A 13575-nucleotide genomic window follows, 5' to 3' on the forward strand; every position below is an offset into this window, starting at 1 on the left:
TATCTCCCATTAATCGGAGCTTGATTTATAAGGCTTTGTTACAATGTACTTCTATGCTTGCAAAATGCTGGGCTCCGCATTTCTATCCAAAGCATATTAAACTTTTGCAATCAATTAATGTGATTTGCTCGTTTTAAACAAAAGCATGTAATATAACATGTAATTATGAAACAATTATGCATGCAGTAAACATTACTATTTGCAATTAAGAAACCTGATTGACTAAAAAAATATTTTCCATATAATTAAAAATTAACTTTTATAAAAAAAAATAACATATTTCCAAAAACATAATAGATATTTGTAAGATTGGGTTGGAATATCGATTTTATTCACGAGTGATCATAGAACATACTATTTTCACGAGTGATGGCCACTCGAGAAAATATATTTTTTCTATGATCAAGAGTAAATTAAAACTGATATTCCACCAAATCCCAACAAGTTTATTTTTTATTACATGCTAACAAATGATTTTTTGTATATTTGCAATTCCGGAAACTATAATTCCCCGTTTTGCGCACAAAAATGTTATTAGATGTATGTTCAAGTGAAGGTAATCTATATGTTTTATAAACATTCCATGCAGATTAGTCGCCCTTGATAAAATTGGTTGTCACAGTGGGAAATCCAAACATATTAAAATTAGATCCGGTATTAGAATGAAAATTATCGATAATTTTCACTTTTATTTTTCACTATTTGTAACAGTGTTGTATACTTTTAATTCACTGACATTTCTCTATAAACCAACTTAAACATGGACAGATGTCAATATGGAGATTATGCACATCATTTCATTTTGTTTCTACGCGAAGAAATCTGGTTGCTATGGCAACACATAGACTAGAAATATTGCTGTAAATGGTGGAGTTTCACCGGTAGGGGACCATATTGCTTGACAATAGTCGTGTTAACATTACTTTTAACCATTTGAAAAAAGGTTTTCAAAATCAAAAGGTGTAATAACCCTCTTGAAGAATGTTTAAGTGCCCAAATGGCTATGCAGGTATTCTGAAAATGGCGGTAAAAATGATTGTATTGCCAATACGCTCCTAGCCTGACTTGAATGTTATCCTCGGATTTATTGTCACCTGCTTTATTAACTTAGTAGGCCACAATTCCGACCTTAATGTGCACTAACAAGGCTGAAAAGCTGTTTAGTCAAAGTTGTTGCTATCTTTGAAATGATTTATTTAGCATTATGTAGTACTGGCAGTCCGATTGACTTGACCAGCTTTTTCAGAGCATTTTTTGTTATAGGTGCAAGTGGGCACTGCTAACTAATGCTAAAGGTTACAGTGATATGATGTCCCACACATTCCTAGGTTTATAATACTGTACCTGTTCAATGTTAGTACATAACATAAAATAATTTCCCTTTTAAAATAATATTCAGTATTTGAGAAAAGCAACACATTTCATGTACAAATATTTATTCTTATATGACTTTTAATATTTATTTACATGTATTTCTTTGAAATAAAAGCACTTGCTTATTTCTCATTTTCTTTCATCACAATTTCGAATAACCGTGCTAAATAAACTATAAATCTTTTTAATCTTAATTGAAAATTATTGAAACCAAATTTGATGTTCCAAGCAACGAAAACAAGGCATGCAATATGATATCTGAACAAATCTTTAACATCGTACATTCAAGATTTAAGATGACACCTGAAAATGGTCAGTCCACTGTTAATGTCCACATAACTAGATCTTGTTGAAGGCAGCTATATCCATACTTTGTACCTGAAATGATTAACAACACTGAGTCAGACAATATGTTGTTGTACCTTGTGAAAAATCTAATCCATATCCAGAACCAGACATCCTTTTCTATAAATATTTTAAGTCATGTTTTGAATTTAATTAACTTTAAATTCAGCATTGCTGCATTTTGTTTATGTCTAATTATATATATATATATATATATATATATATATATATATATATATATATATATATATATATATATATATATATATATATATATATTGTCTTGCACTGTAATAAAGATAAATAAAACAAATCTTCTGAATGTTTATAGAGTGATTGATATTCCTTATTATTGACTTGATAAATTTTTGCAGTACCAATCTTATTGACTTAAATATACAAAAAGTTGTTATTTTTAAATTCTAAGAATCTAGATTTTGATTAGAAGCAATAAACTTGAGGTCATTAATCAAATTTGAGTTTAAATAAAGCCTCCCTGAAAGAAACTGTGTCCTCTTGGAGTCATGTTTTGAATTTAATTAACTTTAAATTCAGCATTGCTGCATTTTGTTTATGTCTAATTATATATATATATATATATATATATATATATATATATATATATATATATATATATATCTATATATATATATATATATATATATATATATATATATATATATATATATATGTATATATTGTCTTGCACTGTAATAAAGATAAATAAAATAAATCTTCTGAATGTTTCTAGAGTGATTATTATTCCTTATTATTGACTTGATAAATTTTTGCAGTACCAATCTTATTGACTTAAATATACAAAAAAGTATTATTTTTTAATTTTAAGATTCTAGATTTTGATAAGAAGCAATAAACATGCGGTCATCAATCATATTTGAGTTTAAATAAAGCCTCCCTGTAAGAAACTGTGTTTAATGCATGTGTGTAACATGTCCTCTTGGTATAGCCTGCGCAGTTTGCACAGGCTTATCAGACATGACACTTTTCCCATAATTTTCTCTAAAACGAGACTTCATTTAAACAAAAACATACTATGAAAGCTTAAAGTGTAATCCCTGCACAGGTTAATCTGAGACGTAACTTTACGCAACTGCATTAAGCCCCTTATTCCCAGAGCGCTCTCTCATACTGGTATATGTTTTCCTAAGTACATACATGATCCTCGAACCCTGTGATGGCTTCTTCAAGGGCATCTGTGCTGACCTTATCGTCTTCAATGACAGCGTTGATTTGCAGCTTTTTAATACCATAGCCAACAGGTACCAATTTAGCTGAAATGTACGTAAGTGTTTTAAAATGCATCTTGATGCATAGAACGATAGAGGTAACACAACTGATTTAATAATAGACAACAACAAGAGATGTGTTCGTCAAAAACACATTGCCCCCTATTGCGCCGCTTTGAAAAAAAAAAGGAAAAAAAATGACCTTTGACCTTAACGGATGACCTTGACTTTGAACTTCCACCACTCAAAATGTGCAGCTTCATGAACCCGCTTTGATTTTTTTTTTTTTTTTACCTTTGACCTTGAAGGATGACCTTGACCTTGAGCTTCCACCACTCAAAATGTGCAGCTTCATGAGATTGCCGCTTTAAAAAAAAAATAAAAAAATTGACCTTGACCTTGAACTTCCACCACTGAAAATGTGCAGCTTCATGAGAACACGGCTTTGAAAAAACAATGTATTTATTTTTTGACCTTTGACCTTGAAGGATGACCTTGACCTTCCACCACTCAAAATGTGCAGCTTCATGAGAATGCCGCTTTGAATTTATTTTTTGACCTTTGACCTTGAAGGATGACCTTGACCTTGAACTTCCACCACTCAAAATGTGCAGCTTCATTAGATACACATGCATGCCAAATATCAAGTTGCTATCTTCAATATTAAACAAGTTATGGCCAATGTTAAAGTTTTCGGATGGACAGACGCAATATATTTGACATTAGACCTTGAAGGATGACATTCACCTTCACCTTTCACCACTCAAAATGTTCAGCTCCATGACATACACATGCATGCCTAACATCAAGTTGCTATCTTCAATAGTGAAAAAGTTATGGCCAATGTTAAAGTTTTTTGGGACGGACGGACAGGCTGACTCACATACTGACAGACAGTTCAACTGCTATATGCCACCCTAATGGGGGCATAAAAATTGGAAGGGCTTGAGACCAGGTTTTCAATGTTTTCATGATTAATTTACTTTAATTTTGACAATATTGCGCCAATACCATGCTCGTATAATGCTTACCTTTTTCTATCTTTAAGTTTCTGTCAAAATGTAATTCCTACCTAAATTGGCATGTAAGCTACCCACACACAATACAATTTCAGTACAATAACTTCATCCAAACTTAAGTTATTGAGTTGAAACTGTTTTTTTTTATTTTTTCAGTAACTTTGAAATTTTCCTAAACCAGACTGGCACCATATTCAATCCCAAGCTAAGTTTGCATGTCAGCTACCTATAGGCTACACACATTTTCAGTGCCAGATCTAGCTCCATCCAAAATACAAGTATTTAGAGTCCATACTCCTATATAAAGACACAGAAACTTGCCCTTGACCCGAACTGCCCCCTAATGAAATGCCAAGCTGCACTGAAACTAACCATCACAAACTTTAAGTAAAATACCTCAATCAAACATAATGTTATGGAGCAAAATCATTTTTAAATTTTTAGTAATGGTGACCTTCACCTTGACCCAACTAACTCAAAATGCAATCCGAAGCTATGTCTCCATGCAATTTTTCTTTATCCAAAGTTTCATAAAAAGCACAGGATGCTACAAACTTAGGTGATTTACCTCAACCCACTTGTTTGCTGCTCTTCTATTTAAAGAGAACTTGACCCTACAGGTCCGAAACATAATCTTATAATAATCTTAACAATTACCATGTATGCAACCTACACACACACTTACAGCATAATTCTGTACACAATACCTCCCTCCAACTTAAGCGAAGTAATTTAACAGAAACCATTTTTCTCTTTTAGTAACAGCGACCTTGACATTGATTCAATAATCCACAAAAGAATAATTCCCATTTGCATGTACCTTATGAAAGCTTGCTACACTGTATATCATTTGTTTCATCATGATTAATACAAACTGACGTTATTTACAGGAAACAATATTTTTGACTCCACCCACCCACATACACCAATCTTATAATTAGACTTCGACTCGGAAAACATATTGAAAAAGAAAAATGTGTTAATTTCAAGTGAAGAACATTTTATAATCTCATTTGTGATCCTAGAAAACAACAGATGTGTGTATGCCCCAAACTTGCAGTAAGAACGTCCTTGTGAATATGATCGACCTTTAATCTCTTTATTTGAAAAATACTAGGAGTCATACTAGTTTAAATGTTCCTTAGAATTGTCTAAATATTACTGAAACAATTAAATTTCACAAGCCCATGTAACCTTTATTTAAGACCCTTTGATCTCAAAATAAACAAGTTTGGTGAAAATCGGATGAAAACAACTCGAATTAGAGAGCGGACACTTAATACGGACCGAAAGACAGACCGACAGACAGATGAGCTCACTCCTATATACCCCCCTAAACTTCGTTTGCGGTGGTATAATTAGCATAAATTAATTAGCCATCTTGTTTGCTGCCAGCATACAAATCTAGATGATAATTAGTTAAAGACGCTCTCTCCAAATATTGACAAGAAATCATTTCATGATACAAGCCTCTGTGACCTTGACCTTTGGACCAGATGACTTCAAAACTAATAGGAGTCTTTCTTTCCATCCAAGAAACCACAATACCAATTTACAGGATCGAAGGTCAAAGCATTCCCAAGATATTGTGCGGAAAAGAGTTACCTGTTACACACTCCTTTGACTTGTTGACCACAAAAGTCAATAAGAATCAAAGAAATTCATATTTACCCGGTAACAATAAAACTCCTACTCGCACATAAATATTTTCACTTGTAGCTTATGAAAATATTTTTTTATTTGACAACACATGAAATTATAACATGATCTGAGAACAGAAATCAACAGAGATTCTCTTTGCCATACTCACATGCTGCCAATAGCAGACTGTGCATGGTTACAGTCCCCACTATCGTCTATGTCATACTCACAATAATTAACTGTTACAAGCCCCTATGATCTTAACCTTTGACTTGCTGCCATACTCACATGCCCCCCAGAGTAGATCGTCTACGATTACAGTCTCCACTATTGTCTATGCCATACTCACAATAATTAACTGTTACAAGCCCCTATGATCTTAACCTTTGACTTGCTGCCATACTCACATGCCCCCCAGAGTAGATCGTCTACGATTACAGTCTCCACTATTGTCTATGCCATACTCACAATAATTAACTGTTACAAGCCCCTATGATCTTAACCTTTGACTAGCTGCCATACTCACATGCCCCCCAGAGTAGATCGTCTACGATTACAGTCTCCACTATTGTCTATGCCATACTCACAATAATTAACTGTTACAAGCCCCTATGATCTTAACCTATGACTTGCTGCCATACTCACATGCCCCCCAGAGTAGATCGTCTACGATTACAGTCTCCACTATTGTCTATGCCATACTCACAATAATTAACTGTTACAAGCCCCTATGATCTTAACCTTTGACTTGCTGCCATACTCACATGCCCCCCAGAGTAGATCGTCTACGATTACAGTCTCCACTATTGTCTATGCCATACTCACAATAATTAACTGATTACCAGCCCATATGACCTTGACCTTTGACTTGCTGCCATACTCACATGCTCCCCATAGCAGACCATCTGGTTACAGTCCTCACTATCGTCTATGTCATACTCACAATAATTAACTGTAACCAGCCCATATGACCTTGACCTTTGACTAGCTGCCATACTCACATGCCCCCCAGAGTAGATCGTCTACGATTACAGTCTCCACTATTGTCTATGCCATACTCACAATAATTAACTGTTACAAGCCCCTATGATCTTAACCTTTGACTAGCTGCCATACTCACATGCCCCCCAGAGTAGATCGTCTACGATTACAGTCTCCACTATTGTCTATGCCATACTCACAATAATTAACTGTTACAAGCCCCTATGATCTTAACCTATGACTTGCTGCCATACTCACATGCCCCCCAGAGTAGATCGTCTACGATTACAGTCTCCACTATTGTCTATGCCATACTCACAATAATTAACTGTTACAAGCCCCTATGATCTTAACCTTTGACTTGCTGCCATACTCACATGCCCCCCAGAGTAGATCGTCTACGATTACAGTCTCCACTATTGTCTATGCCATACTCACAATAATTAACTGATTACCAGCCCATATGACCTTGACCTTTGACTTGCTGCCATACTCACATGCTCCCCATAGCAGACCATCTGGTTACAGTCCTCACTATCGTCTATGTCATACTCACAATAATTAACTGTAACCAGCCCATATGACCTTGACCTTTGACTAGCTGCCATACTCACATGCCCCCCAGAGTAGATCGTCTACGATTACAGTCTCCACTATTGTCTATGCCATACTCACAATAATTAACTGTTACAAGCCCCTATGGCCTTGACCTTTGCTTTGCTGCCATACTCACATGCTCCCCAGAGCGGACTTTCTATGATTATAGTCTCCACTATTGTCTATGCCATACTCACAATAATTAACTGTTACAAGCCCCTATGGCCTTGACCTTTGCTTTGCTGCCATACTCACATGCTCCCCAGAGTAGGCCGTCTATGGTTACAGTCCTCACTAGCCTCTCCAGCTCTGCCATGTCCGTCTCATCATCCCACGGCTTCACATCAATCAGCAGGCTGGACTTTGCAATCAGAACAGGCTCTACAATGATAAATGAAACTTGCTCTTGCAAAACAGGGTTTGATGTATGTGAGTAAAATGTTGTCCCAGATCAGCCTGTGCCCAGATCAGCCTGTGCCCAGATTAGCCTGTGCATTATGCATGCCGCCTTCCATCTAAACAGGATTTTCACTAAGAAGAGAATTCCTTTAAAAAAAAAATTCATACAAGCAGAAAGTATCTTCCTTGATTAGAACCATTATAATTATGAATTGTACTTATGTCCAATAGCCAACGACCTATAGAATGAAGATTATTGCACTTGTAATTATGAAGTGTACTTGTGTAATTCAGTCAAATAGCCAATGTGGTTGCTTTTTTCATCATTTTGGGAATGGGACCTATTGGATCGGAAAAAATTGGGAAATTAGTGTTGATGTTTTTTTGTATGACTAATACTTTAAAATTGAGAATAAGTGCTTTTAATATTTGATTTACGAAGGTTCATATTTAAGAGCTAGATGGGAGATGAACTAAATGTTGAGGTTCATTATTTAAACACACAATATTTAATGCTTTTTTTAAACCGTGCGAGCGATTTTTAGGAAAAAAAATCAATTTGGAATGGGGCTATTAATTGACCCGACTTTGAAAAACAACAACTTTGCAATGGGCCCCTTTAATTTAGTTTAGAGCCTTTATAATATTGAAGTGCATTTATGTCCAATTAATATTGCTAGCTTATTTATGAAGTCAATAGCCCCTAATAATAATGAATGTGCATATAACTTACTTTTATCTTTCTTTGCAGCGTACTCAGCTAGTCGCTTTTTTGTTTCCTCATCATCACTGTCACTCTGTGGGGAATCAGACAGAAGAATTAGCTTTCATAACAGAACATAAATCTATTAGCTTTAAAAAATCTTGAAATGATCAAATTCAAGTAATAGATTCCTTGAAAAGGAAAGCTTTGCAAATTGTTCTACTTTCAAACAGTTACACAATATAATGACAATTAGAAGTATATCGATTGATAAGCACCTGTTTTAATGTTACAAGGCACTTTTTTTCGTTTTATTCAAGTTGAGTATTGCATGATATTCTTTTTAAATACCAATATTATGAATGCAAGTCATTAACTCTGTTTTGGAATTAATGTTTGAAACTTCAGTCTCAACAAGACTATTGCCAAGCAATATGTCCCGTACCGGCTTCACCATTGTCAGAAATTCAACCATTGTCAGATTTAAAAAAAAAATTGTTTCCATAGCAACCAGAATTTTTGACGTAGGAACAAAATGAAATGACGTGCATAATGTCCATATTGCCATCTATCCATGTTTCAAGATTCATAAAAAAAATATGAAGAACTTTTAAAGTTATCGCAAGATCCAGAACACCACCATTTTTAACAGTATTTCTAGTAAATTTGTTGCAATAACAACCTGAATTTTTTATGTGGGAAAAAAATGAAATGATGTGCATAATGTCCATATTGCTATCTATCCATGTTTCAAGTATCATGAAAAATATGAAGAACTTTTACAGTTAATGCAGGATCCAGAAAAGTGTGACAGACAGACAGACAGACAGACAGACAGACAGACAGACAGACAGACAGACAGACAGACAGACAGACAGACAGACAGACAGACAGACAGACAGACAGACAGACAGACAGACAGACAGACAGACAGACAGACAGACAGACAGACAGACAGACAGACAGACAGACAGACAGACAGACAGACAGACAGACAGACAGACCGACCGACCGACCGACCGACCGACAGACAGACAGACAGACAGACAGACAGACAGACAGACAGACAGACAGACAGACAGACAGACAGACAGACAGGACAGGACAGGACAGGACAGGACAGGACAGGACAGGACAGGACAGGACAGGACAGACAGACAGACAGACAGACAGACAGACAGAGACAGACAGACAGACTCACTGAGCAAAAACCATAAGTCCCCTCAGGTGTAACCGGTAGGGGACAATAAGTAAAGATTAGGTGTTTATGTAACTTGGCATATTTTAATGCAAGTATATGTCTTTTTATGAACAATTGGTTTGCTGATACTGTGTTTATTACAAAACACGGATAACTGCCAACATCATAATACACATCAGAGCAACAACTTGCATTTTTATTGTCAATACAGTTCAAAGATACTGCAAAGGTACCTTATTTACATGTATTACACAATAAACATGTTTTACCTACATTAAGTCCCTGAGAAACTACCAATCAACTAAAAAATCATGTTTTATAGATTCAAGCTTTTAAGGCTTAATTTTTAACCCTTAGAAACACAGTCAGAGCTCCAGATAAGGTTTTGTGAAATTCTTAAATTACTACCAGATTTTCAAAAAGAATTCTTAACTCTGAAATTTTATTCTTAACGTTACTACTAAGTTTGGAAAATAATTCTTATTTTTTATAAATGACCTAAAAATAAATAATAATGGTTCTTTTCATGCAAAAAAATCAAAATAAACATACTAGCAACTTTATTTATACGAGTTCAGCAATTGTATTATACAATTTTATTTTTCAAATACCTTCATATGCCCAAACTTCTTAGATTGCATGCCTTAGATGAATTTTTACATATTTCACAATTAAAACGGGTCTCCCCTTCAATCTTTTCAACGATAAGCCACGGGACTTGTCCCTTCAACTCGTTCAATGTTTTTTGTGTGTTTAAATTTGGACTCGTCGTGTCGCGTTTTTGTTTAGCTTTTCCGACTGTGTCGGAAACTGAACATACAACATCGTATAAGATCATTTCTATCATGTCTTTCTTAAAATTTAACTTCGGCTCACTTTGCGTACAATATGTTAAAAGCGTGTTTTTGGACGCTTTGCAGTTTTTAGGACGCTCTCTGGGCGCCGCCATTGTTTTTTGACAGATAGACTGTATACGCCGATTTTATTGGAAAAAATGCGCTTTGTTAAACAAACCCGATAACCATTCTATATAAGCACCGCAAAGATCTTTAATACTCGAAAAGAACTCAATAAAAATCGATACGAACCGATGTAAAAATAATATTCGTAACTTGATTTTGTAATTCTTAATGGTACGACAAGATTGTAAAATAAATACGTAACAGACTTGAAAATAATTCGTAATTACGAAAATACTACCCTTATCTGGAGCTCTGACAGTACTACCTGAACAGCCAGCTAGGTACTCACAAACTGTTATGGTTTTATGCTGGTCACATTAAGTCATTTTCATTATTGCTTCAGAACGGGCATGGGTATAACATTCCGTTATATATTGAGGCCGTGCTCTGTGAAAGGGGGTTTAATGCATGTGCGTTAAGTTAAAGTGTTGTCCCAGATTATCCTGTGCAGTTTGCATAGGCTAATCAGGGACGACACTTTTGGCTTTTAGGGTATTTTTTGTTTAAAGAAAGTTTCTTCTTACTTCTTAGCAAAGTCCAATTTAGGCAGAAAGTGTCGTCCCCGGTCTGGGACAACACTGTACGCACATGCAGTAAACCCATTTTTCACAGAGCATTTATTCATTTGATGCTCAAAACTTGATTCAATACCACGCTTACATCATCTCCAAAGGGATCAAAGTCGCTATCCTCATCATCATCTTTAGCCGCAGGTTTTGTTTCAGTTTTCGGTGCGGAAGAAGCAGCTGGGGTGCTGCCACCCGACTTCTCAAGGGCAACAACTCTGGTCTCCAATTTCTTTACAAGTGCTGTCAGATCCTGGGAGGCTGGGGATAATAAGCACATTTTATTGTATATTGAATCAAAAGGGCCTAGTAACAGTTCATAACGTTGACAGAGCGTCTCTAGTTGTTGCAAACTACATCATACTTAACTATAATTATTGGTCTGCGAAAGAAGTCAGACATATACGATTTATCTTTTCGCTTAAATGTTGAAAACGTAATTCCAAGTAGGCAGACAATTAAAATACATTACGATCCTCATTGAAAATGGCAATTAACAAACGAATAAACTAAGGACATCATATATTAAGTTAGTATTGATTCATTAACAACAAAATGTGTTTGTGAAACACCCCATATATCTGACCTTTGACCTTGAAGGATGACTTTGACCTTTCACTGCTCACCACACCACTCAAAATGTGAAGCTCCATGAGATACACATGCATGCCAAATATCAAGTTGCTATCTTCAATATTTCAAAATTTGACCTTGAAGGATGACCTTGACCTTTCACCACTCAAAATGTGCAGCTCCACAAGATACACATGCATGTAAATATCAAGTTGCTATCTTCAATAGTGCAAAAGTAATGGCCAATTTTAAAGTTTGACGCAAACAAACCAACAAAGCAACAAACCAACAGACAAGGCGAAAACAATATGTCCCCAAGTATAGACTGGGGGACATAAAAAGCATGTGTCATTCACAATGGAGAATACCTTTTTAGATACATATCACACATTTTAAATAGAAATGTATGCATTGAATGTCACAGAACAAGTGACTACAAATCGGAGTTTAGTTTACTGGCGGAGCAACATACATGTACATCTAATAAGATTATAATTTACCAAGGAAATGATAAACATGGTTTGATATATATGTTAGAGGATGGGTGTATTTGCAGATGCAAATGCAATTCTGCTTTACTAGTTTTGTCAATCTCTACAGTTTACTGTAATGTCAGTGAAGATATTGAAAGCTAAGCATATATAATTGTTAACAATAACACTAAAAACGGTGTAAATATTCCCTAAACTGATACAAAAATTATTAATTTATTCTCCCAAATCTGACTTTTGTGCTTTTTACCTTTTCTTCAATCAAATGTATGTGCATACAGGGGTCTAGCTAGGCTCAAAATTTAGGGAGAAGTAAATAACAAGGGACAAAAAATCTGATAAAGGGAGAAAACTCAAACTGAACTTTTGAAATGAACAAACAAAATTAACCCCCTTTGTAAGTTTTTTTTTTTTAAATCTATTTTTAGTCGTGGCTACCTTGACATTGGAGATATTGACGTGATTCTTTCGTGCGACACACCGTCCCATGATGGTGAACAAATGTGCCAAATGATTTTAAAATCTCACAATGAATGACATAGTTATGGCCAGGACAAGCTCATTTATGGCCATTTCTGACCTTTGAACTCAAAGTGTGACCTTGACCTTGGAGATATATCGACGTAATTATTTCGCGCGACACACCGTCCAATGATGGTGAACAAATGTGCCAAATGATTTTAAAATCTGACAATGAACAACATAGTTATGGCCCGGACAAGCTTGTTCCGCCCGCCCACCAGCCCGCCAGCCAGCCAGCCAGCCCGCATTCGCCAATCTAATAACCAATTTTTTCCTTCGGAAAACCTGGTTAAAAACCTGGTTAAAAATTTCCTTTGCCATGCCTCTCTGCGCATCTGGGTTAAACCCTTATAATTTGGACTAGGGACATCTACAACTGGCATGTGAACTTTTTCCCCTTGTAGGCCAGTGATGCCCTCAAATTGTGACAGTCTTTCACAATGTCGACAGGGATCATTAAAATCTGTCAAGGGGTTAAGAAGAAGTCATACAAGAAAACGTTTATGATCACACCTTACACACTGAAGAACATCCAACAAGACTTAATCCTTAAAGCTCCCCATGAGCACAACACATATATGTATGTGCTTAGGAGAGCAAAAAAATAAGCATATTAAAGCCCACATGAATGAGATTTGTACATTGATGGAGACAGGAGTGTGAGAGTGTTTACTTATTTCAAACACAGAACAAGGGAGGTAACTATTTCAAGGAGTTGTGGCAGCCCTAATGAGTTATAAAAGGTGAAAGAGAAAGCAGTCACTGCAAGTATATTGGGCAATGCTAAATGAGAACAGGCCTCCAAGTTGTGTGGTCCTTGGTTTCTGCTTTCTTAAAGATGACACGGAAAATATCAAATGCAAGGGTTTTGAGCAAATGTTCTATTTCCACAAGGGAACAGGGGAAGTCACCGCTGGAAGATTGGGCACTGTCTACTAATTTTAACTAGAAACA

At 35.7% G+C, this 13575-nt stretch overlaps 1 protein-coding gene and 1 long non-coding RNA gene across 4 annotated transcripts in view; both read right to left on the reverse strand.

The window, feature by feature from the left end:
• Window positions 1-1419: 1419 nt before the first annotated feature.
• The window catches only part of LOC127881100 (elongation factor 1-delta-like), a 28228-nt gene continuing 16072 nt past the window's right edge, over window positions 1420-13575 (reverse strand). For both annotated transcript variants that reach the window (XM_052428796.1, XM_052428795.1), the window contains 5 exons: window positions 11130-11296; window positions 8337-8400; window positions 7460-7585; window positions 2896-3011; window positions 1420-1752 (listed from right to left, as the gene is read on the reverse strand). In XM_052428796.1, coding sequence (XP_052284756.1) covers window positions 1714-1752; window positions 2896-3011; window positions 7460-7585; window positions 8337-8400; window positions 11130-11296 — 512 coding nt within the window. In that variant the 3' untranslated portion in view covers window positions 1420-1713. The remainder of the gene's footprint in view (window positions 1753-2895; window positions 3012-7459; window positions 7586-8336; window positions 8401-11129; window positions 11297-13575) is intronic.
• On the reverse strand, window positions 3018-7338 carry LOC127881103 (uncharacterized). Of its 2 annotated transcripts, none has more exons than XR_008049897.1 (3): window positions 7199-7338; window positions 6605-6961; window positions 3018-6367 (listed from the first exon to the last, which is right to left on the reverse strand). It is a non-coding gene; the product is annotated as an uncharacterized LOC127881103 (long non-coding RNA). The 2 variants fall into 2 exon arrangements; XR_008049896.1 differs by having other exon boundaries at window positions 7082-7334.

This window comes from Dreissena polymorpha, chromosome 5, assembly GCF_020536995.1.
Source record: "Dreissena polymorpha isolate Duluth1 chromosome 5, UMN_Dpol_1.0, whole genome shotgun sequence".
In the NCBI taxonomy this organism is placed as follows: Eukaryota; Metazoa; Mollusca; class Bivalvia; order Myida; family Dreissenidae; genus Dreissena; species Dreissena polymorpha.